Raw genomic sequence first — 26,738 nt, forward strand, 5'->3', positions numbered from 1 at the left:
CTATTGTTTGTATTAAACAAAAATAATTACTGCCTAAATATAAACTTCTAACCAGAAGCCAATTTTAACTGTAAAACTCACAGACTTTATTCAAAAGGTTACCTTTATTAACCACAAAGGAGAAACCAACACTTACACAGTAGCAGAACCCAAAGTGCTTCTCTCAAGAAGTTGATGATAATGAAGACTCACCAGAACAAAAGCAATTTCATTTTTGTCCTGAAAATTTAATTAAAGTAGATGTGTTTTCATCTAGAATATTTTTTCCCCACAAGGTCTTCCTGAGCGTTAAAATTCATAGACAAATGCTGCTGCTTATTACTCTGGCAGTTACCGTAATAATGTTAATAATGGTTTACTTTAACACTTAAGACTCCTATAACTGCCACTGTCTTTTCACAAGAGTACAGAATGTTTGTAAAAGATCACGGCATCTCTATATTATGGGGAAAGGGAAAGGAAAATAGCTATGCCAGGGCAAAAGTTATCCGCCGCAATCCATGCTTCTCTAGCTTCTACCTACCACTTTAAAATGGACATCTACAAAGGGTCAGCTTACTCCCAGCAACTAAACACCTAAACAGCAAGCTTATGCTCATATTTAAGGAACTACCAGGAAAGAGGACTAACATCAGTGAGGAATACAGAGCTATTCAAAAGAAACACTCAATTTCAAAGTAAAACGCCAGATGTCTTCACCAGATCACGTACTGATAAGCCACTCTTTCTATAGGCCTATATAGCTCAAAGAAAATTTCAGAGCTCAGTGTGAGAATTAGACAGAGGTAACGGTATCTATTTACTTCAAGAAGACAAACTGCTAGGATTTGAGCTCCTCACCCCCCCAAGAAAAATGCATTTAAGTCCTACATTTGCAAACATGTAAGTCAACAGCAACATTACTCACTGCCAGCAGTTTATTACTGTCCTTAAAAGCGGGCAACTATTGTTTTCATCTCTCTGGGTTACCAAACAAAGTTGTAACCTCTACTTGATTTTTTATATTTTTCTTTTAGCTACGCCTGTACTTTTGTAGTGCAAAATTACAGCTATAAAAAATACAATGACAAAAATTTACGAAACACATACAGTCTTTCTCTATTCAAATACCAGAAGGCCCACATAATCTGTCCTTGGTTGTCAAAACTACTAGCATCAACAATTTCTGTTACACAGCTGAGCTATGTGTGAAAAAACAAGATGTGTAGCATCTGCAATATTACACCCATCTACAGATAACTGCCTAACATTACTCTGCCCACAGAGATGATAAGAACAGCTGTTCAGAAAAAATTAAGCAGGAAAAATACAGTAGACTGAGGCACACTATGCTTCAAAACTCTGTGAAATGTAGTTACAATTGAACCATTTCCAGGTGCTGAAAGAGTTTTCCTTCCAAGCATGGTAAGGGGTAATGTGCTAGCAAGACCAGATACACCAACACTGGAACACCAATCTACTGAACTTCTGAAGATAAAAATGAAATGGCTACTCACTTATTGGAGCTTTTCATAGACTGAGACAACCCATAATAGGCTCATGTAGGTCAGCCAGTCTCAAGATTTCTAGAAAATGGACCCTTTTAAGTAAAGGGTGAAACATATATCCCTTCTGTCGTTTAAACAATTCTGGTGATTGTGCACACTGAGGTAGCCAAAGTTTCCAGCTGAAAATGAGACGCAGCTTAGAGCAACTGTTCCCAGAGTCCCTGAGGGAAGTCCCTTGCCAGTGCCAAACAATGTAGGTCTATGTCATTAACATAGCTGGGGGAGGAAGAAAGGGCTGCCACCTCTGAATTCAGCCCAAAAGCAGAACATCTGAAGTAGACTTCTGCTCTAAAGGAATCTAGATCCTTGTACTTCAATACACACTGCGACCTTGGTGTCTGTCTGAAGTTGCATATGGTTAGGTGCTCTGGAAGCCTATTTCCAGTGTTCCACACTGCTCTTGAAAGACATTCATCACTACACACAGCATACAGAAGCTAGCCACTTCACTTAGACACTTAATACCAAGAACTGAATATCCCTGAAAGCGCCCCATTTACAGCATTCCTACAGCTGCAGCAGGATATGACTATCTAGTGATGTAAATTAAAGGAAACTACTAGCAAAGTTGCCTTGTGGGAATTCATCACTTCCAGCAATGGCGACCGGGCAAGGCATGAGTTGGGGGAAGAAGCACACCTCTCCTCAAACTGTTCTATTTAAAACGTCTTTAGGATATCAAACTTTGGCATGTGAAGACTGTAAAATAAATACAGCAGAACAAACAAAAAAGATCAGTACGGTATCTGTCACATAACTGTTCTTTTAAGTGGATTTTTTGAAAATTACAGACACTCCTGCCACAGCTCTTTAGAATATAATCATTCATCAACTAGCTGTCCCCACCTGGATTTTTCTGTTGTTAAGGTGAACAAGTTCTTTCAAAATCCAAAGACTAAATTAAGATGAAAAAAAAATCCCCAAAGCCCCAAACACTCCAAAAACTCCAAACTACAAGGCAAAAGAATCTGATTCTTCAAGTCATACTAAAGTACTGAAAGAAAATGTTATCTTACCTTCCAGACTCCTACTAGGAGTCCTGGATTCAGGCTGAAGAGCTGGACAAGTTTATCAGCACCAATTGCTACACTACTTTCAGTCAGGTTAGCAAGATGGTACTCAGCAACGAAGGAACGTCGACGAGGTCTTTGAAAAGAACATACGAAATACAGCAACAAGACTATGTCTCCTTATTTTTGTGAAAGTTCAGCCTAATTTCATCTTTAACTCTTTAGTCTGACCAACAACACATGATGAAAACTGCTTTGAAAGCATTCAGCACAGCACACACAGTCATAAACTTTACTTCCAAATACGGCATACTAGCAGGATCTCAACACCTAGCAAGAAAAGAAACAAAAGCCACCATAGAGTGGCTTGATATACCACTTAAAAGAAAAAATGAAATGCTTGTCCAATATTTCCAAATAGCCATAGAATTACTTTATAATTTGCTTTTAATACTATGTTGGTACTAGATTGAATCACTGAACATTTTTCAGTATGAAGCAAGCTATTAAGTAGGTAAATTCTTCCTCCACAGAAGCAAAATTCCAAGGAAAGGATCAAACTGTACATATAATAAATTAAAACCAGAAAGCTTCCTCTAACAGAAGCTTTCAGAAAATTATTTCTAGATTTTGCCTGTAATTAAAACAATTTAGCTACATAATACCCTTTAACAAAAAGTGCATAGTTCACAGGTATTCTTACTGGCTAACGATGCATAAAGAAGAGCAGAAAGCAGCGTCTGCGTTACCTTTTCAGAATGGAGAAATAATGCTTTCTAAAACCCTTTGCAGACTTTAAGCTCTTACTGTATTCAAAACTGTTCCTAGATACCCCAAAAGTATCACAGTAGTATCACCTACCATTATACACATCATATACAAGACAGCAACTGATGCATTACCTTGAACTGTAAGATTTGGGGCAGGGATGGGACATCAACCCTTTCCATCTTTAAGTAAATCAAGCTGGTATAAACAAAGGGACTTTCCCAAAGTCCCTCCACTAGCTCCTTATAGTCTTAACATTCTGGTATTAGTGAAATCATTACATTCATGTGTATTCACAAGCTCTAACAACTAACAGTTTGTGAAACAAATACACTAACTGCCTGCAAGTTTTCTTTTACTATTTTCTATATATGAATCATCATCTTGGTAAAACAACTACATTTCCCACGTAATTTAACTGCAAGATTTGTTCAGCTGACTTTACACAAAAGGCTTCTCTTGATTTCGGTTTTGGTTTGTTGGGGTTTTTTTAGGCAAATAATTCGCTTCTGCTTGAGGAACCACCATTTTGTAAGTGAAAAACAATTCTCTCTTTTCAGAGCTCTGCTGCAAGGGGTTTTGTGTAAGAAGCATGTAGGTGATACTGCATATACTAAAATGACTCATAGGACACAGGCATATGGAAAATCCCTTGACAGCAACAAAATACATACACACCTCAAACACACACTTCTAAATTAAACATCCTTTATCAGAATATAATGCCAGAAAAATATTGTATGTACTTAATTTACAGAACAACAGCTATCACACATTGTGCTGTGGACTAGTTTTTTTTTTTATATGCACATACTTATATTGTACACACAGTCACAAGTTCCCTAAATTCACATACACACCTATCAGACAGGAAAAAATAAACATTAGTAACATAGATTATTCAATTGCAGCCATCTAAACATTAACTGTTCCAATCTAAATGTCTCACATTAAATTGTGCTAGATTTACATGTTTGTTTTGTTTATTTGTATCTATGCCTCAGATTCAACTTTCCAAAGCAGGACCTATCAGTCTGTGTCTTGCATGCTAGAAGTGACATTAACTTATGAATTAACATCATAGCTTGCTGGATTATAACTATTTCTTGCTAAAAAATTCTACCAATGAAGAGAAGGACATATACTTCGGAAGAAACGCTACAGAGAGGCTTTCTAAGAAAGGAGAAACTTGTTAAGTCAAACCAAGGTTAGATAGCTCCTACAGCCACATAATCAACCAGTTGCACCAAAAAAACCTCAAAAATCCTCTGTAAAAAAAACTCACCCATTCTTCCTGGGAGCTCTGCTTTGGTCAGGAAGCAATGGCATAAGTCCGAATAGTTTTAGGGTTGACAGGATGTCTAAGCATGGCCAATTTGTACCATACCAAAGTATAGCAACAGATGTGTCTTTAAATGATAGGTCTGCCTTCTCCATTACATGTTCCTTTCCATTTTTGTCCTTTAGAACAATTATCCAACTCAAGCCAGAAGCTCTGTTATTTAGAAATTGAGAGGGGAGAGAAATGTTTAAAAAAAATTCTCCAAGTGACAAAACTTATATGCTTCCAACAGAATTTTTAAATTTCTACTAACTGCTATTTATGTTTCTCAGGCTAGGTCATTATAAACTATCATTGTTTCTTCTCATTATGATACACATTTCCATATCCCTCCCAGCATTTCCAAAGCTGTTCATACTCTGTACATTGTTCTCAAGTAAACATAATCTGTGACAAGGTATTTCTTACTTTATAGCTTCTTTGGCTTTACATGGAACACCTGTATAAGAATCTACAGGTTTAACAAGTTGCATTACTCTAGTTTTGACAGCAGCTATTTGTTTGAAGATGTATTCTTTCTTCCAGTACCCAGGTTTTCTATCATGTAGAACAGTACAGCCCAATGAAACAGTTTCTGTCTGTTCAGACTTCATTTCCCGAATTGTCCTTTTTGGTTGAAAACAACTTGAATAGATTTTCAGCCAGATTCCACTGAAAATAAATTTAAAGAGGAAAATTGTATAAATTGCAAGAATAGTTACTTAACTATATGCATGTTAATATTAATTATATTAAATATAAATATTTATTATAAATAAATATTAATTATATGCATGTCTCAGCTACCTGAGCATGTTAGCAGAAAAATAAAAAGTCCTAGATTATCTGCAAACTGGGCTCGATCTAAATCTAAGTTTATAGAAGACCAGAAATTATAGCCACCTAGGTACTAGTCCAAAAAATGCTGAGGTGCAGTTGTACACTTTCCCCATTTTGACCTTCCAACAAGTCATATGAGGTCAGTTTCCCTGGTGCAAACATGAAGGCTCAGGAACCAACAGATGCTAGATGCCAGCATTTCTCATGGGCTTACTAGGTTATCTCAAAGAATATGGAATCTCTGAACACATTTCTTGTTCTGGATTATACATACCAAATGAGATCCACTTAATGACTTCCTGCTTTACTACAGGAGGGGGAAAAAGTTATTCAGTCAGTTTTTACAATAGGTTGATAAGCATCTCAATTACATATACACAAAATGTTCGACTAGTGCTCCAAAAAGTAAGATATTGGGAACTTCCCACCGTTTTACACCTCTCAACAGCAGCCTAGAGTATGCACTTTTCAAAAAGCCCTCCTTCCCCATATGGTACTACTTCCTTCACAGACACTCACTGAAGCAGATTAAAACACAACAAAACAAAACAGTAGATATCTGAGAGAAAGCTATCGTGAGGAAACAAAGAAAAGGTAAGTCTTGCTTGTCTTCCTGAAAATACAGGATCCAGGTTGAAGCTCTGAGACAGCACAGCCATACTCAGTGACTTAAGTGAAAACTGCTTAAGGCTAAGCAGTGAGTTTTGAAAATTCCACCCCAAAGCAATGATGCATTCTCCTCACACTAAATCAGCTAGTGGAAAGTTCTTTAATACCTCTTACTCAACAGAGGCAAACTGGACTCCAAGTTTCTCACACAGATGCAGCTCAAAGCAGGGTGGAGGACAATTACCTATGTTTAGTGGTAGTACCACTGCCATATCAATCTCTTCTGCACTCTCTTTTGAAGAGCTTGAAGAAGACATGTCTTTTTGAAGACATCAAAGAAACACACAACAGGAATGATGGGTTCAACCCTTTCCTGTTAGGAAAAATATGAGGTCACCTTTCTGCCTCCCACACTCCAGTACCTCTAGGACAGTTCACGGAATACTGAGTACAAGAGGTTACAAGAATTCAAACAACAATCTGTAAATAAAGGTTTCCGGTATGTTTACCAATTTTAAAGTGCTAACCACATAGTCTACGTAACTGCGCTGAAGAAAATTAATAGCAACAGAAACAAATTCTCAAGAGAAATTCTCTACCATTTATCAACAAGATTACCTTTACCAGTCCTCACTCATCTCCAGGCAAACTTACGCTAACATGCTTTGTAATGCATTTTTCTCCCCCTTAAAGCATTAAAGCATTCAAGGACTGAATCCATCCCACACTGCCTCCTAGCCATGAAAAATACTCTTACTTCATCAGCTGCTGAGAATAAATCCCCACATATTGAGAGCCAAGCTCTTTGTTATGATAGAAACATACTCAGGAATTCTGCAAAAACCTTCCAGCCTGCTGCTCTGCAGATATATGTACAATCTCCCACTGATATTTTCTGAGTCAAAGCTGTTTAAAAACACACAGACCCATATGCCTCTATGACTAGTAAAGGGGGATTCATAGTCAACATGAGCTTCTGACTTTCCTTTCACCAAAATTGAGGGGGGGGGGGGGGGGGGCGGAACATGAAGAACAATCCCACAAGTAAAACAAAGACTTACAACACTTCAATTTTGAGACCAGAAAAGACAACCCAGTTATCAGATAGTATAGAACATTTCTGATGGAGGGAAGAATTTCTCATTTAACTCCAAAGCAGCTAAGAATTGCAGGATGATAAAAGCAGAGATGTCCTTGATACACCATCTTTAGGGGAAACTGAGTTGCGCATCATCCAACTGGTCCTATTCAGCCTAAAAAGTCCAGTAAGATGTCCTCCTATAACCCTCTCCTGTTAACTAGAAATCCCTTCCCAAGACAGACATCCTTTCTTTCAAGGGCAGGTACTCAGTCTCTGGCTGCAAGACGCTGAAAAGACAGGGGTTAGTAGTAGGCATTTCCTGCGTGTTGAAGGTACAGTCTCAGGCAATGCAAGCTGAATGAAGACAGACTTGCCACCAATACCCACCACCCTTTTCCTCATTCTGTTACATATTGCTTCTTCCTCTCCCAAAACAACATTAGGCAACCAGATGAGAAATCAGTTCCAGAAGCTCAAAAATTCAGTCAGGGCAGGGAGGCAGAGGAGAAAAACTAGGGTGACTTGGAATAACAAATATTTAGGGAGGTATCACTGCCCCTTCACCCTAAACTTTCAAAAAATTCAGGGCAGACAAATCAAAAAGGCATCCAACAGGGAACCATTTGCCCCTTCCATAGAATATGCGCCATTCATGCTTCAAAGCGTTAAGTATAATGTTAATCTCAAGGCCTATTAGATGTTGTTACAAGAAGCCAACCCAAGCTTTTACTGCTAACTCAAATGCCAGAATCACACAAGCACCACTGTCAATCATCACTTCACCACAACAGCAAAAACATCTGGGCCAGGCAAAAAGATCTTCCCCTGTGTTCTGGCTTCTCATTTCCTCCTATACAGGCATTTTCTGCTGGTGATCAAATACTCACGCTTTCAGACAGACCACCTATGCGAGCTTCCCCTACTGCATGACAGGAAGGCTGGAATAATACCACACACTGGGGCAAGGAGGGTGCAGAAAGGTGGGTCAGAAAAATTTCCCTGCCTTCAACAGTTACGTTGAAGACATCAGTGCCAAGGAATTGCTAAAGTGCAGACATTCTGTGAAGAGTCCAAAAACAAAGCACTGCATTAGACAGCACAGATATATCACAATGAAAGGCTGATGGCCCTGTTGCATCAAGGATAGCATCCTGTAAATCCAGAACAACAGAAATATCCCCAAAAAGACACTCTGCCTAACAAAGATCAGATTTGCCAGAGATACGCAGGGACTTCAGTTAAAACGTCTATTAATTCACTGCAAGATTCAGAGTCTCGAAAAGGTCCATGGAAATCCAGCAGGGAGCACTGACCTAGTCCCACTGAACCAGTCAATCTCCTAGATAAGGGAAAGTATCTCTTCTTCAAATCCCATTTGTGCACATACAGTAATCTCTGTTGAGATTAGAAAATGAAAACAGACATTGTTGAGACTGGGACAGACAAACCAGCTTCCCTTGAACAGCCACAATTTTATCCTACATTACTATCCTTAAGTGGAAAACACATATTAAGATATATAATTTGTGTCAACTACACAGTTTTTATTTACATGCACTTGCTAACAGCCTCAAAAAATAAAATTTTCTTTGTGGCCTTCCCTTTAAATTCATCAGTTCTAAAGGTGTCAATGCCAGTGTTAATTGATTCAGTGTACAAGCTCTGTCAAATAAATAAGAAATGGATGAATACCAGATGCAGCTACTTCCTACATAGGAAGACATTTTCTCATTTAAACAACACTAATGCAGTAGAATCCTAGGATAAAAGGGTACACAGACATCCTAGTTATTGCATACCAGCCAAGGTCTCTCCTCTTGATCCTTCCACAAAATTGTCATGATACTGGTAGGAGCAATTTGTGAACTCTGTATAAGCAATCACTTATAAAAAAACACATCAGTATTTATCTTTGCCCCTTTTGTTTCCATTTAGAAGCCACCAAAATCCGACAGAAAGAGCAGCAAATAAAACCCATTATTAAACCCCTTGACTAAATCAAGCGCTCTGCAAAAACCTGATGAAAGAGCTAAGCAAGCAGGACTTCAAAATTATGAAAGCTATGACAATTCTACAAAGCTATCAGCTACACACCACTAAGGATTGCCCAAACCAAAAAAGCTTGTGCAGGTGCATGTGAATACAAACTAATATATGCAAATTTTACAACAAAATAAATGCTAATAGCAACATTTCAAAACACACTATTGAGTTTTCACCTTGTAACCCCCATTAAACTTAACAGGGCTTGCACAGTTAGAATTCCATACAACACATCGCACTGTGAGCTATGCAGTACGCTTCCAACACAGTAACTGCCAGTAGGTGCATGCATCACTGCTCTGGCATCAGTGAAACTAAATTAGAAAGACTCATAACTCAGGTACACTGAACTGCTGCATGATTAAGACTAGTGCCCGTGCTTTCCTCTTCCTTACTTGTCATTGGCTAGATGATAGAAGTGCTTATTCACACAACCAACAGACAACAGGGACACAGCATCCAAATAGGAAAATATCTTCGTCAGCATTTCTGATGGCATGCTGGAAAACAAGAGAAAGAAATACTGTTAGACTTGCCTGAAAACTCCAGAAATGACAATGGCAAAGAATTTTTATTCCAAACCAGAGCAAAACAAAACTTTTCTCAGCTTGTAAATATGCAGTTTGGTTTCTGATTTGTGTCTCCATTAGAAGACATTAATTAAAGCAATTCACACCAAGCTATTCAAGTAGCACAGCACAATTACATGAAAAGTTACAGATTTGCATTTTCATTAAACTTTGTTAACTTTAACCCAGTTTGACATGAAACTACCTCATTCAACTTCAGTTTCTCACTGCTAGTACCATGACTAACTTTTAGTTCATAACCACCAGCATTCGCCAAAACCATGTATAGTCACTCTCCTGAGTGTAGTGTCAGGTCTCAGGATGCACCAGGACAGAAATGTCCTGGCAAAACATTGAGATCACACCCTACCTCATCAAAATCTTCAAACTATGTGTGTTTAGGGGTGTCATATGGTTTTCATTTACATCAACAGAAAGATGTAGTGAATTTCAAAATAAGGGCTAAGTGGCATCTTGAGAACATTAATGTTTCTGTGCATCTGTAAGGCTGCCTGAAATACAGGTGCTAGCCTAAGTACAACAAGCACAACATAACCTGGAGATAGGCCACCGTGATTTTTGTATTAACAGCCAGAAACCTCATACCCTTCCAGTAGGATCTGGTAAGTGCACAGAAATTAAAAAACATGCTTTTTATACACTAACATGTTGGAGCATGAGAGTATGGTAACATCAAAATCACCACTGAAAATATAAGGTGCTGTGAAAGTCAATACCTCAACTGTGCCTCTTGTCCATTTACTACTGTGTCATTTACAACACTTGCTGATTTACAATACTTTATTCCAGAAGCATATAGCTTTCAAGCTATATTGTTACAATGCCAGCACTCCCAGGTTTGTATTAAAACGCAGAAATTTAGTTGCACTAACATAGAAGCAACCATGCAAAAACTTGTATGGTTATTATGTAAAATAACTGAAACACGGTAAGCCCGAAGCAGTTAGTACATTTATTCCAGCAAGAATTTGGAAATTATCCCTTTATAATCTGCATATTAGCTAAAATTATATGCTTGATTCAGAATTCTCAACAGACCATATTCATTTTCCTTGAATGAAGCTGAAAGGACTTGTTTTTTCTTTTTTCTCTTGTCTTTCACAATAAACTAACAGTATTAGGTATTGAACTGGCCATCCAATGGAGAACAGAGAAACGATTACACAGGAAGCCACAAAATGTTGAAAACAAAGAAAATAAGTTAATCTTTCATGTAACATATTCTTAGATTTTTTTGTAGAAGCATTAACTAATTTTCAACAAGAAAACAACTCATGATTATATCAAAAGTACCCTTTCACTGCCAAATGGAAACATTTACCTCACAGCAAATATGCAGCAGCCACTTTATTCCAACCCCCTCATTCCACTCCACCATCCTAAGCCTCTCTATACAAAGCAACAAGCATGAAGAGAAACATCCAAAGCTTAATTCCAAACTGACTTTTATTGAAGTAATAGAATAAAAATTGTTATTCTCAACCCAGCCCATGATTTGCAAAGCAATTGTTGAAGGCTTCATATGACTTGTAAAACCTACATACTTCATATGAACTTAGGAGAGGAGGCAAGGGAGAACCATGCCAGAAAACATTAGGTCAACACAGAGTCACCAAGTAGGCCAGGAAAGCAAATTTTTCAACTCAGAACATCTGAAATTGAAACCTCCAAGGTACGAACACAGTAATTGTAAGCAGCCAAAAGATGGCTTATAGTCTTCAAGGGGTCTTCCACTCTTATTCCTAAACTAAAGACATACTCACCTCTCAATACACGTATTAGGTCTTGGTTTTATGGAAGGTGTCAAATACAGACTTTTAATTCCAGCATTTACTGTTCCAGAACATTTCCCAGGCCTGGCAGAAAAGCTCCTTGACCTATTTCTAAAAATAAAAAGCTGTTAGGAATCATATCATCACAAAATGAATAAATATGCATATTCGGCACACCGAGACACCATGTCTCAACTGAGCCAAGATTCAAGGAACACATCATATGGTAACTTACTATTATCAGTTCAAAAATTTGAACAATTGTCTCCAAGTTAAAATACCTGACATCAGGAAGTTATCAGATTTAAACTCACAGGTGTCTCTCCTAGAATTAATCTCTTGCAGTAGTCAGAAGGGAATAGTGTTGCATCACCACATCAGCTTGAATCCAACAGAGATCTATTAACCTTAGACAGCTGCACCACTGCAGCCACCATAATCAAGCTCCAGATCGGCCCCTGCAGTAAGTCAAACTCACTGACTAATCTCCTGTTTTGTAGCATCACTCCAGAGACATTTTTGATCCATCCGACTTTGCTAAGCTATTAAAAGATATCAAATAAAACAATACCTTGAAACTTCCTCAAAACTGACAAGGCTCAAAAAGAATTCCCTTAACTACACAACAGCATCATATTTGAAACAAATGTATAGTCTCATTTCAGATTTTCCCCTGCTAAATTTACTCATAAATCCACAAGTGTTAGTTCAACAGGCAAGATGGGCATCAATGTTTTTATTGCTCATTAACACATAACAATTTGGACCAAAATTACTTTTACTAAAGAAAGCAACTTTGCATATTTCTAACACAAAATCTTGCAATCCAACTGGCCACATTTTCCAAGTTTTCTGATAGTAAGAACTTTGTAAGATGTAATTACAAATACTATCATTAAACCACATAGAAATATTCACATGGAGTTTCAGTCTTAATCAAATCCTTATACTTCACATCCACTGATACCACCAAACAGGCAGAGCTCCCCATATACTCTATTAGTGAGAGTTTGTATTGCCAGCTGACTTTCCAACACCTGGCCAATCCAGCTCTGGGTTTCTAATCAACCAACCAACCCTGCTGAGGGAAAAAAAATAATAATATGATATTTAAGTACACGGGTACCATGCACATTTAACACACACTGCTCTTGATTTAACATTGATTTATACTCAAAAATAAAAATCAGAAGAAAATAACAACTCTGCCATACATTATCAACTGTGCTATGTAAAAAAAAAAAAAAAAAAATCCCTAAAGTTTTACTGGGAATTGTTATAAATGTAACACAAAAAGACATGCACGTTTCAGCTTGGGTACCAGTCACTGAAAGACTAATAAAATTAACAATCACAAAAAAAGTAACTGTATATCAAATACGTCCTGGAGGTCAAGCAAATGTTTTACTCTTATTAAGAAGCATACTTAGATGATTAGATGAGGCTGTAACAAACTGCATTTTCTAGAAGCTATTAAAGGGATTTAGAGGCACAAATCATATTCAACAGCAGCAGAACTACCACTTCTGTATCTTTCTGGGCACCACGTCCCAGGCTATTCTGTTCTGTACCTATGCTGAAAGCACAAAAAATACCTAGTTTGGCCATACCCTATGGTGTCATGACTACACAGATTCCAGGTACAGGAATAATTCAGATCAGGAACTGGATCCTGGAGTTTTAAAACACACTTCACCTGGTCCAAGCATAACCTGCATTGCCTGTATTCATTCCTTGCTCTCTTTTTTAACTGCTCCTTGCCCTCTTCATCCCGGGAAGGAATTTCTGAAGTGACACGTTGCCTACACACCCCTTGAAAACTTTGACTTAGTATCTATTGTAACCTATATAAGCTTCAATTCAAAAAAAGTACTAAGTTTTTGCATCTTCCAAAACAGAAATATTCTCAAGGTATAAAGAAACAGCAGCAAACCCATTGCATAAACTATTTTTCAGGTATTGTGTGTACTAAGACTTGAAATTAGTATTAACAATATGCTTTTACACCACCTTGACAAACCTTGCCTGGCTGAGTTAAAAATCAATGATGGCATTTACTCCCCTTTTTAGGCTTCTAGTAACAACTGAGATGCTCTTGCTTAGAAACGCAACCTCAAGTGCTATTTCATTAGCTTTCAACTTGCGGGACTGAGTTTTGTACCAGTATTTTCACCTTCATACCCTGTAGCACTCACAACGTGACTACTGTTTTTTTGCTGGTCAGGGAACAAATCAATTTCAAAGAATATAGAGAAAGTTTTAAGTAGTAACAAAACATGTCTACTCCTCCAAAAGTGAAAGCACAGCTGGGGGATAAACAGAAATGACAGTAACGTTTTGAAGTCTGTTTTTCTTTCCCTCTGCTAACAATTCCAAAATCTTTTTAAAAGGTGGGTATTATCCATGCCATTTACAAGCTAAAAAAACAGGGGGAATGAAACAGCTATGAAACTCAAGGTTGTACAAATGTGTTAGCAGGAAGAAAAAAAAAAAAATACTTCCTCAATTTTGTTTCCAAGACTGGTGCTTTACATTTTTGGAAACTGAACCTGTACTCTAGGAGCTAAGCTAATCACACCTTCCACAATGAAATCCTCCCATTCATTACAAAGGCCTAACTACCCTGAACATACATATACATTAGCCACTAAGCTAGCTAGTAATTTGTAGACAGGCTACTGCTTATTACACTAGCTCCTCTAAGCTCAAGCACATACCCAAGTTTAAGCCCCACTACCCAGACAGGAAACAGGGCATTTAACCTTCCCCACAGCAGGAAAGGCCCGCTCCCTGTCACAAGGCCTGTCACCGCTACAGGCAACCCCCCGCCACAGGGCCAGGGCCGAGAGCGCCGGGGCCATGAGGGACTGGGCCACTGCTGCGGCAAGGTTACAGCTGGAAAACGGAGCCGTCGGGGCGGGTGGAAGAGGTCTCCCAAAGGAACCTCGGGAGTTAAGGACAAACAATAAACCACCCACCACGGACAAGGCGAGAAAGGCCAGGCAGGCAGCTGCAGGGGGCAGAGCCCAGCTACCCGCCCGACGCCCGCCGTCGGCCTCTCCTCAAGCCGGGCAGGGAGACCATTACCTGGGCTCGGCAGCACGGCCGGGCCGAGGGGCGGCGGCGACAGCAGCAGGGGCAAAACGCCGCCACGGCCCGACCTCGGCGGCGCCAGGGAAAGCCCCGCCGCCGCCCGCCGCCATGGCCGGCCCTACCGCGGGACGGCGGCTTCGTGCCGGGCGGGGGGTACCCGGCCCGGGAAGGGCGGCCCGGGAAGGGCGGCGCGGGGGAGCCGCCGCCGCCGCCGCCCCCCCCCCGCCTTCCTCGTAGCTACGTCGCCGCCCGAGAGAAGAGCAACCTGCCGGGCTCTGTGTTCGCCCCGGGGAAGTTTATTTGTAGGTGAAGGGACAGCGCCTCCCCCGAGAGCTGCCAGCGGGGCGGGCGCGGGGCGGGGCAGGGCAGCCCTCAGGGGGCGAGCACCCCCCGGCCCTGCCCGCCGCCGCGGCGTTGCGCTCCCCAGCAGCCCCGGTGCGGGGCACACGGAAAGCGTTACTACCCGGGGGCACCGCAGCAGCTCCCGCCAGGAGCCCCGTCAGCTTTCCGCCCCTCCTCGCCCCACGGCGAGCTCCGCGCTGGTGCGCCGTCCCCGGGAAGCCGGGGCAGGGTCTTCTCAGGTGTTCTGGCCTCCATTCCCGGAAGCGTCACCTGCCTCGCTCTTGCGCACCTGTATGTGCCAGATCAATAAACAGCTTTAAAAAGGGTGACGGGGGCCGCCCGCCCCGCTCAACGGCCGGCGGGTCCTGCCCCCTGAGGGCGGGCTGCGGCGGCGCTCGGCATGGCGGGCGCTGTAGTGGCCTTTCGAGGAGCCGCTCCTAGCGGCGGGCGCAAGAGGGAGCCCGCCCAAACTACCGCTCCCAGGGCCGGCTGCCGCTCTCCTTCCCTCCGCCGCCAACGTTTCCGCCAGGGCAATGGCGGTCGGCGGGTAAAGGGTAGCGGGGGCCGCTGTCCTGGAGCGCCGGCCGCAGAGCCGCGCTGGGGGCGGGCGGCGGCCCTGACTCTTTCCCGAGGGGTCCCCCGGGAGAGCGGTGGCGAGCGGGACGAACTTTCCGTTTAGCTCGGCTGCCTCCGCCGCGTCTCCGCGAGGGAGCGCGGGCGCCGTGCGGCGGCATGCTGCCCGCCTCCCTGGTGCGGGCGGGGCTGCGGGGCTGCCTGGGCGGTTGGCTGCGGGCTCCCCCCGGCTGGGCGCCGCTGGGGCCGGGGCCCTGCCCCTGCCTGAGGTGGCGGCACCAGGCCCCCCGCAGCGAGCCCGCCCTGCTGCTGCGGGCCGCCCGGCGGAGCATCGGGGCGCAGGCGGGGGGGCTGAGAGCTGAGAAACCCGGCGGTAGCGGCAAACAGGTGTCCGTGCAGAGGGCTCGGAGGGAGGAACCGCTGCTGTCCGCCGCGCAGAGAGGTAAGGCGGGCCGCAGGGGCCCCGCAGCGGGAGCGCCGGGCTGCCCAGAGAGGCCGCCGCGGAGAAAGCTACCGCTGCAGCGGAGATTTTAGAGCCCCGAAACTCAGGAACTGAAAAACCAGCAAGCCCTTTCCCTTGCGCATCGTACCGTTTGCAGCGGTTGATAACGTTTCGTGTATGTATTGCACAAGCTGAACAGAAATTAGGCGGCTCCTTCCTGACAGCTTGTTTAGTGTTTAAGGCACATCAGGGATAAGATGTAGTAGGCTCTCATGTTTCTTTTCAAAAGAAAAACCTGTCACATGCGACCTGCCTTAATCCTGTCAAAACAAGGCTATCTCCAGCAAAACTGTCAAAGCTTAACATGTGGTACTAGTTTCTTCATAGGACGCTAGTCACTTTGGTTGGTCTCATTCACATCGGTTAAAAGTGGCTACTACATCATTAGCCTCAGAAATGCTAAGTGCTTTTGAAAAGGTTTCTGAAAAACACCTTCAACGGATTAAAAGATTGCAGGAAAAATGGTTATTAAAGTTTACTTCACCGAAAGGCACACCTTATCGCTTAAACAGATCAGTAGTCTCTCCAGCTTATCAAAAAATATGTTGTAACAGACAATCTTTCGAGTATATTTTTTTTGGAGTGTATACTGACACTTTTACTAGTGCTTTTGTTCAAAACAGATAAAAACTAATCAGATAAACTGCAGTTACCAATCTCAATAAATAAAACACCTATTTTGGTCTAATAACCCTCATTTTTATTGTTCACTTGATTGAAAATTCATAAAATCAGTTATTTTCAGTCTGTGTGCAATTTATAAGCTTATGCTTTTTATTTTTACTTCTCCCTTTCTCTGTGTAAGGACCGCAGTGATTGTGGGTTTACATGGTAGCTTGAATTACCGCAGTACTAAATACCTCATTAGTTCTTAAAAAAACTAAGTCTCGTACACAAAAAGTAGCAGTAAGTTCTAATCTGGGTCTTGAAAACATCTAGTAGGAAAACAGAAAATAATAAGGCTTAATACAGAGATACAAACATGCCCTGTACAGCATAAGATACATTCCATGTTCTGTCCCTTTTAGTGATGAGGCATTATGGAACCTGTTACTGGATTTTTTTCTTCTGCCAAAATGTTATTTGAGCTGCAGACTTAATAGAAGAGCATCTATTATAAGAAAGCTATGCAAGTCTTGCTGTCCAAGATTGTAACTCCTGTGTTGTTTTCTATTTTAGTGAAAGAAGCCGGAAGAGACTTTACCTATTTCATTGTGGTTCTTGTTGGAATTGGTGTTACAGGTTATTTTTAAAAATCATATTCTTTATCAGAATATGCTTTTCATTAATTCCATCTGTTTTGATTAGTTTTAATTCCTTTTGCTGCTGTTTCTATTACAGGTGGTTTGTTCTATGTGATTTTTAAAGAGCTCTTCTCTTCTTCTAGTCCAAGTAAGATCTACGGAGATGCCTTGGAGAAATGCAGATCTCACCCTGAGGTTGGTTGTGAAACTTAGTCATAAGTTTACGTTTCTCAGTAGTTACTGTCTCTCTTGGAGTCAAAAGTTTCCACAAGGAATCTTACAAACTACGCTACAGGAACACCCATGTGGTGCTTAGCACGTGAACACCAGCAGATCTGTCTATGCTCTTAGCTGGCCAGAGATAGGTCAGCTCCAAATTGGAGCCTACATTAGGAAGAAGTTAATTCAAGCACTGAGCCTGAATGAATTAGCCTGCTAAAAGCCAAGTTTAGTGAATGTACCACAGCACAACAACTCATGCACATACAGTGTTTGCCCTTCAGAGCATGTGCTTGTGTCCCCATACAGAAAGTCTTGTACCTGAGTATCTACTAAATGTAGTACTTAAGCAGTTCTGTGGGTCAGGGACGCAAGTTGTCCCACTTAAATTTTGTAGATCTAGCCAGCTGCCTTTCCTCACCACAGTTTCTGTTGTGACAGTTCACTAGGGTTCTGTCATTCTGTAAAGCACTGCGTATGTATCCAGGAATTTAAACTCTCCATTTGAAACCCAGTTGGCATTCCTGTGGCTAACAGGAAAAGAGACAAAGAACAGTCATATGATCACACAGTCACATAAGATAGCTAGATGCAAACAAAAATCAATCTAAAACTAGATTCTGAAAACCACTGCTTCGGGCAAAACAAAAAGTACATGGAACAGCTTTCAAACAAGGTTGCCACAGGTGCCACTGAATGTAACCTAAAAATGAAGTAACAAGTTGTCACTAGAATAAAAAATGAAGACTGCTTTGGAACACGTTTGTAGAATTAAAACTCATATCCAGTACTTACACAATGAAAATCACCTTTCCTTTATAACCACCTTTTAAGTTTAAAACTAGGTTAATTTGGTTTGGCTTTATAGATCTGGAAAAAAAGAAAAATTCAATTTCTTAAACTGTAGTGTTTGTTAGATAATGTGAAGGGGGAGTGCATTTGCATTTTAAGCTTTGAAGCATACTCTCTTGGAGGAGACATGAGCAAATCCTTTATGCTTTTTTTTTTCCTTTTTACACAAAATGTCAGTAAAGTATAAAATGGTAAGAAGAGGGATTAAAATGTCATAATCTCAGAAGACAATCCAAATGGAAGATATTAGTAGGATTTATTTTAGACATTTAATATGTGATGTAAAGAAAAGCACTCAAATACAGAGGAATCTTCCTTACGCTTTTCTTTCATAAGCTTTTCTAGTCTTGACACATCAGACTCAAAAGAGGCATTTTGTTGAAAGAAAATGCATTCACAGCAGGGTCGTGAGCTGATACTGGAATATCTGAATGTGATACCTTCTAACAACTCAAAACTCTTTCTCTTTTAGATAATCGGTGTTTTTGGTGAATCTATTAAAGGCTATGGGGAGGCAACAAGAAGAGGAAGACGACAGCTTGTCAGGTGCCCTTTGGTGTTTGCCCCATACAGATGCTAATTATTGCACAGCAAAAGACATTTTCGGTCACATCATAGGAAGTTAGATCTAGATTAATGAACTGTATGTGATGCAGCCTGTCACTTCTGAGTGAAAATGAAGGCAGGTTTTTGCAGTACCTCTTGTGTGGCACATACCACTAAATACAGTGCACATGCAATATAAAATGCCAATTCTCAGTGCCTCAAAACAAGCAGTGGTTGGCACAGTAAACATAAAAGTGGTCTCTAAAAAATAGAATGAGTGTGAAGAGAGTAGTGCAGAGGCCTGGGCATGCCTCTGGGGAGCAGGCATCTGACTGAAGTTTACAGTCTGAAACTCTCAAATAGAGTAAAATTTTCTTTGAAAAATAGTTCTTTGGGAGTTTTTTGAGGATTTTTTTTATCAGGTCAGAAAGAGCAGCAGGTACTAACTTTCAGGCTTTCAAGAATACAGCTTGCTCTATTTAAAGCTTGGCTGGGTCTGACTGTACAGGTTGCATTCGCTGCAGTGACTATTTTGCCCTGAGCTGGTAGGCAGTATTGACTGCCCATTTCTTGTATTGCCTTTTGGGTACTTGAGGCCACATCTTCACTGCGTTAACAGAACATCTGTTCACCTAAACCTTTCGTGAGTGTGTCTACTTATTATTCTTCTCTTGAGAGAAGCAACAGAACTAATTCCCACAAAATATAATCTTCCCTGCACTATAACCTAATAGGGGCTTTGTCTTTATTGGGTTCTTGGACATGAAATTTTTCAAGGAGGTTTCATACAGAATGGGACACAAGCCCAGATGCGCAACTTGAACCATTAAATCTGAGAATTATTTTTTTTTTTGGAGGAAGTTGATATTTACTGGTAGTAGTTTATCTTTTCACCAGACTCTGTGAAAAAGTATTTAAAGTGGAGCTGCCAAAAGAAGAGGTTCTGCAAAAATATTTTAAGCATCTGTCTGTAAAACAAACTATCTAAATAAGTAAATGTACTATCAGCTTTCCTAGTATTTAATTTCCATAATTTTGAAAGTCTAGTATTTTAAATAAATTTTTGAGCTGAGGACTTTGTAAGATTGTAGAGTTGTGTGTCTGCAGTATAAGGATGACCTTAAATGTCTCAAAAATGTACATTTTCCTGTGTGTGTGTATGAACACCTTGAATGTGAATTTACTGCAGTAAGGCTCTTCATTTATCTTAGTTTTCTGTAACCCATCATGTCACCTTAAATTGTATTGGAAGTTTAATTCATAGTGTGTATCTGGGCATAACTGGTGGAAATAAGAGCTTGGTAGTATGCAGCATTTAGTAATTTCAGTCAGAAACATGAACTGGCACCAGAACTCTAGCTTGACCACTAGTTTCTGGAACTGGTCACCTTGAAAGTGACATGACGTTTCTATTTATTTAATCCTTGAGCATAACCTAACTGCAGTCTAAATATCAGCATTTAGGTTGGAGATCTGCCATCAATGCCAAAGTTACACAACTTCAGTAGAAACAAAATTACTGCCAAAATAGATAAAGTATATAGTAAACTGTTCGCTTTCATATGATTTAATCAACCTGACAATTAAGTCGACAAAACATTCTTCGTGTGTTTTGGCTTGGTAACTTAGTTTAAGTGCCTTAAAAAAAAACCCTGGCATTCTTGGTGATGCGGGCATTCCTTTCTAGATGTCAGGTTCTGAATCTGGCAGTTCTTTAGAATAAATACAAGGAAATTCCAGAATCCTCAGCCATGGGATGGCTATTGAGTTTTGAGGGGAGAACTGGGATGAGGATGTTTAAGCACTTCATCTGTTAATCCTCAACTGCTAATTAGTTTAACTCCACTAGTCCTTCTACAGTCACAGTAAAGCCTGGGAACAGCAGTAGAAGAAGGAACACATAAGGGCTGCACTAGAACACACTTTCTCACAAAAATAGTTAAGCAGCTCCTCTAAATAAGAAGTTTGAATTTGAAGTTTAACTAGCATGTAATATGTATCCTGTCTGGGTGAATTGTGTTTTTATTTCGTTTTGCTGTTTTTAGTCACATTGAATACGTAAAGGATGGACTGAAACACATGCGTTTGAAGTTCTATATTGAGGGCTCTGAATCAGGGAAGCAGGGAACAGTCCATGTGGAAGTCAAAGAGGTATTTACAATTGCTTGATATAGCTGACAAGATTAGTCTTGAATTTAAACTACCGAAGAGAAAAAAACAGCTTGAAATGTTTTCCTTACAGAATCCTGAGAGAGGAAAATTTGAGGTCCGCTACATATTTGTGGATGTTGACACCTATCCTAGAAGAACCATTGTCATAGAAGACAACAGATAGCCAGTGATCAAAGTTGCTGCCTGATCTCATTGAGTATTGGATGATACTGGTGTAGCCAGTCTACACATGAATTGTTTGGTGTTCTCAACTGTATCTTGCAACTTTGGGGGTTGTGTTGCAGGAAGTAGCCTCTCAGGGCCTCTGATAAGGTCTTTCATAATTACAGATACAGGATCTGAAGTTAAGCAAATGAAATGTATTAGAGCCATCACTTTGGGCAAATACTTTCGTCACAGGAAAATAATGGCTCATTAAAAATATTTTAATGCTGGATGATACTTCTGCACACCTAAAAACTCAGTCTTCCAAGATGTTATGTTTGGGTGGGAATTTTTTTGTCTTCCTTTGGATTTCCCACTAGCCCTGCAATAAAGAAAGTGGTATTTTAAGTGTAGCCAAACTCACTGTTTTTATTCTGGATGCCTTTGTAGATAAGAAGGTAAAATAAGAATGTATGGTAGTGATGCAAAGGAGATCTAGCCCAAAGGCATGTAAGGATAGGAACTGGGGAGACACACATCCATGACAGATGGCTGAAGAGAAGGACTTCATTATTGTTTTCTTTAAATAAATTAACAGCAATACTGTCTACTCCTGTGAGCAATGCTGCTCTGCAGTGGTGTAGCTGCTCGGCGCTGCCCACAGAATTTGCATTAACTAATCTAAATCTTCTGGGAATCAGATTCATGTAGATTTACCCAAACTCAAAAGCTCAACTCCTGACCAGATTTCTCACCTGGGTTTCTTCCTTAGTGCAACAGGGCAGATAGCAAGCATAAGCCTGTGTATTAATAATAATCAGGCTCAGCCATGCTGATCTGTTGAGCAGCACCAACCAAAAAATCTCAAGCTTTAGCTTCTTACACTTAACCATTTTCTTAAAAACCAACTAATGCATTTTTCTGTAGTTACCTATCATATATTATGAGCTTTTTATATTAGTTTACTAGTGAATTATCCCTACTTTAAGCATACACTGATGTTCAGTTATCAAGCCTTAATTATGAGTTCATTTAAAGGTACATTTGGACTGTTCTAAAACTCATACAATATTCCCTCATAAAATGCCACAAATGCCATATGTAAGACCTTTAGTAACATCTTACTGGACTTTCGCCATCCTTTTCTGTATCCCAGTAATCTCATTTGCATAATCGTAACAACTACACATAGTATGTTGTTAGGCCTGGATAACTTTGCTCTGTGTTAACCACTACAACCTTGACTTCAGTCAGATTCTTCCATTGTTTGAAAGTATTTAATGAAGAGGAATCCCACATAACATCCCAGTTCTGTGAGCAGAGGACCCACCAATGTCAATCTGTGTCAAACTGCAAAGCATTACAATAAACCCAACTTCTACTGCGTAGGCCAAAGGGATTTTTACAAACTTCGAACATCAGTTGCGATTGACCAAAGTGGTATTATATCCATTAATTTCAGCAGTGATATAAATTTGTCTGCTCGCTTTCATCCCTGAATGGAGGCTTGTTAAGACTAACAAGGCCACAGTTTTACACATAGTCAAAAGCAATGGAGGTCTGTGTTAGTGGCTCCCTATTGTAAGTATGAGAAATTGTTGTAATACTTGATAGCACCATTAAGTAACTGATCAACTTTTACCTACAGTTACTGACATCATCAATGTCCATCTGAAAAGGTGTCTTTAAATACTGAAAGCAATTGACTCCCATTGTTCATATTGTTTTCTTGAAAGCAGTAGGAAATAACACATTTTGACTTAATGCTTATGACTTTTCCCAATTCCTAGTGTTACACTTGCCAAAACTTTTGTTTCAGAACAACTTTTCAAACCAACCTAATGGATTTTTACCTCAGTAAAATAAAAGAAGAAAGTATCTGAGGCCCTCATTGTTTCATTGCAACCTGCTGCAGTACTGACTGGTAGCATTACATACCACATTTACCTGCCACCGCTTATGTCCAGTTGCTGTAAGAATAGAATCACAGAGTCATTTAGTTTGGAAAAGACCTTCAAGACGATAAAGTCCAACTGTTCACCTAGCACCGCCAAGTCCACCACTAGTATGTGCCATACCATAGTGGTTACTGAAAACCACCCCTGCAAGAGTTCTGTCATGAGTGCAGGAGGGATCATGTTTGTCAGAGCACACCATAAACACGGCAAGCTCTGTAAGTTTATAATACTAACATTACCAGCCTTGAGCCCACACTATACCTTGATAACAAATGTAATCATTCTTCACCTTTTATAAAGCAAGAATATATAAAAATACACAGTTTAAACTAGAAAATAGTAATACTGGTTTTGCCCTTCCTTTAGGAATTTCTACCATATCAAGCTGCCTGAAAACCATTGTAAACCTCCATGTCAACAACAGAACTGACAGGCTAGGTTTTTTCCTGTAATTCTGCATCCCATCTTTGCTTTCTTAATCCAGCTGTGCCTTGTTTTCAGTGGGCTTCACTGCTGGAGAAAGGACTACTTCCTAAAGCAAGATGTAAAAAACATATGTTTATTTAAATGGTATAGGTACAGTAGTAAATGGTATTATAGACACAGCGGTAAATTATGTAGGCCAGCTGTTAGATTTGCTTTTGTCTTGTTTGCACTGAAGGAAGAAACTGTCAGGACTAGAAACTTTATGGGAAGGAGAAGATGATGACCTCACAATGATGTTTTTCCAGCAGTGCAGGTACATGAAATTCTACGTCAGGCTTGTGGTAAAACAGCAAGAATTGGCCATTGGGGTTTATGTGTGTGTTTGGCTCCAGTTTAAGAAGGCAGAGAATTTGATTACTTGCAACCAGATTTATTCACAGATTTTTTTCAGTAGCAAGGACTTCCCTAACATACACAGAAATATTATGTATTTCAAGGGTTGTGTGGAAGAACTGTCTCTTTGGAAGCTGGATTCCTGGTTGGTCAGTCCCTTTGAGACACCAGAGTAGAACACTTTGTAAAGCTGTCAGTACTGCAAGTTCTTGCACTAAGTGCCCATGTCACACTTTGGCATTTTTGTCAGGCATCACTGTCGTGCCCCCTAGCTGGAAATAAATGGTACAATTACAGGTGTCAGAAGAAGTCTTAGCAAAGTCAACATAATGAGTCTGTCTGGCCCTTTGGCAACCAGTCCAGACCCATATGAGAAAAATGGAGACAGACTAAAACTGGCAGTAAGGAAGAGACGCAAGTACAATTTGAAAAGCACGGATGGATGTGGTTGTCCACAATGCAACTGGCCTTCACAATTTCTCCATGATGCCATGACTGTCTAAAAGCAAAGTACAAACCTCTGGTTTATGCATTGCATTTCAAGAAACCAGAGAACCCAGAGAAACAACTCAGGGAGTTACTTTCAAGCTTGTATTTTGTCAGGGTAGCCCCAAATATGACAGGGTTATAAATAAAATGTTTCTCATTCTGTACTTACATGCACTGTTTGTCATTTTCAAAACTCATCTTTCTCCTGGGGAGTTGTAAGAAAGCAGGTGGGTGAGTGCACTTGCTCAAAGCAGCAGGGTAGCAGCCATCCTGGCATCCTCCATATGCTTTTAACAGCCCATCTCACAGGCTGGGAAGAAGCTGCAGTGGAGTGTATCACATGTAAATAATCTTTGTATATCATCCTGCTTTTTAAATAGCAGAATACTAGAGACACAGGATAATATTTTGCTTCTAAAAATTGGGAAAATAAAATTGCCATTATAAATGAAAAATAGTTCTCTCCAGGAACTGCAAACTGCGCTTTTCTAACTAAAGTTTCACCCACTTTTCCTTTGTTAGAGTCCAAGGAACATAGCAAGTGAGTCAGTCTCCCGCCTGGTGGGAGGGGGTACAGAGCCCTTTCAGGGTGCCTGCAGTCAACCCTCTGCTGAAGCTGCATTGCACATCCTATCATGGTTATATATATATATATATATATCATGGCTATAATACTTGCAGCCCTATATCTGACAATCTCCTTTCCTCTTGGCCACCTCCCTCAACCACATCACCCCCACGGGGAAAAGGAAGGAAGAGCTCAGTATCTGTAATTAGCTTCTGACATTCACCTATTTGTATCGGTGACGTGGGCTGTGCCCTTGGATGAAGTGTGTGGTCTCTTTACCATGCAGTGCTAGATACTGTCCATTGGCAAAAGGCCACATAAATGGAGGGGGGGGTTAATTCTAGAAAAGTTCTGTAATTTCATGAGAACATTAGGTATTTCCTTTAAAGCTGACTTTTCTGTGGAATAACTAAAATGCCCAGGAAGTAGTGTACTCCATCAGTATACTTTGTTTTCAAGCCCCAATACCAAAATCCTAGCTGAATGCAACAGTAAGAGAGATGGGCATACACATACAAAATGTTTACGTGCTAAATGGTAGTGATCTCTTCACTGATGTCTCTTTAAGAAAACTATCTAGCCTTAAGTATCGTTACCTTCAAAATGTTCTGACAAACACAATGTCTAGAAGCAGTGTTTATCAGGATGTGCCCTTAGTCCGTAAAGTGGTCGTCATGATTTTTTTTACAGCCTACATCACCTTGCTAGCTAAACAGTTACACAAGGATATTTTTCTTCATATTTCTCGAATAGGGAGACACAACTGTAAAGCAAATCACTTTGCCTGCTTTGTGAAAAAGCTGACAATATACTTGAAAAAATGAAGGCAAAATAAAATGTAGCAGAAGAAATCAACCTTTACGTGGGCTTAGGTACACTAGCGTTCCTGATCTGGACAAATGACAAATGCAAGGGTCACATGCTTTCAAATCTCTGGAGGAAAGCTTTTGTGAATCCTTTTTCTAGTAAAATCTCTTCAGTGAAGGGGAAAAAAGGAACTTCACAGCTTGATTCGTCATCCTCCTCCTGGTTAGATGCCTATCACCAGTGAGATTATTTAAACCACATGAGATTTCAAGGGTACTAGTTTTATATGTATGTAGTTTGGCTGCAGAAAAATAACTTAGACTCTTCCTAACGTAGAATACTTCTTCCCGTATTCCTTGCGAGGCTAATGTTTTGTTGGTCCCTATGGACCAAGCTGGGATCCATGTTTAAAAAAATTATTTTTTCAAATCCTGTTTAATATAAGCAAATATATGGGGATGCCTTCATTTGGTGAGCAAGATTAGTCCAGCAAGACATATGGTATAAAGCACATCTCCTGTAGTATCACTTTACCGGGTGGTAGTTTTGCACTGGAGGAGAACAGCAGCATTCACTGAGTTTAAACATAATGTTTTAGAACACCCCTGTGGTAATTTTGAAGATTGTTAGCCTAGGTTGTTCCTTAAAAAGCTGTCCCTGCTTCACTGGATTGTTATGCTACCAGTAAGCCATGCAGAGCTCCTTCTGCATGGCAAGCTGCTCAGAGTGCTCCATCCTCTCACTGGATGATGCTTGACTGGGGAGAAAGCAAAGTAGCTGGAAGGGTCAGCTTCGCTTTTTGGTAAACACAATCAGTAAACATTTCAGT

The 26,738-nt window shown here is 40.5% G+C and overlaps 2 protein-coding genes across 4 annotated transcripts in view; one reads left to right on the forward strand and one right to left on the reverse strand.

Moving 5' to 3' along the window:
* The window catches only part of FBXO15 (F-box protein 15), a 30,069-nt gene extending 15,211 nt beyond the window's left edge, over positions 1 to 14,858 (reverse strand). Inside the window, exons 1-7 of one of the 3 annotated variants that reach the window (XM_037380757.1) lie at positions 14,669 to 14,857; positions 11,573 to 11,692; positions 9,615 to 9,719; positions 5,076 to 5,318; positions 4,611 to 4,820; positions 2,564 to 2,693; positions 137 to 219 (exon numbers count right to left, since the gene is read on the reverse strand). In XM_037380757.1, the coding sequence (XP_037236654.1) occupies positions 137 to 219; positions 2,564 to 2,693; positions 4,611 to 4,820; positions 5,076 to 5,318; positions 9,615 to 9,719; positions 11,573 to 11,692; positions 14,669 to 14,784 (1,007 nt within the window). In that variant the 5' untranslated portion in view covers positions 14,785 to 14,857. The other 2 variants (XM_037380758.1, XM_037380759.1) reach the window with 2 other exon arrangements.
* A 654-nt stretch (positions 14,859 to 15,512) lies between these two features.
* Positions 15,513 to 23,966, forward strand: TIMM21 (translocase of inner mitochondrial membrane 21). The gene is made up of 6 exons (XM_037379773.1): positions 15,513 to 16,031; positions 17,271 to 17,333; positions 17,433 to 17,530; positions 18,879 to 18,952; positions 20,998 to 21,103; positions 21,195 to 23,966. Exons 1-6 carry the CDS (start codon positions 15,749 to 15,751, stop codon positions 21,285 to 21,287), a joined length of 717 nt encoding a protein of 238 aa, XP_037235670.1. The 5' UTR covers positions 15,513 to 15,748; the 3' UTR covers positions 21,288 to 23,966.
* Positions 23,967 to 26,738: the final 2,772 nt, after the last annotated feature.

The sequence above is a fragment of the Falco rusticolus genome, chromosome 3 (genome assembly GCF_015220075.1).
Source record: "Falco rusticolus isolate bFalRus1 chromosome 3, bFalRus1.pri, whole genome shotgun sequence".
NCBI lineage: Eukaryota > Metazoa > Chordata > Aves > Falconiformes > Falconidae > Falco > Falco rusticolus.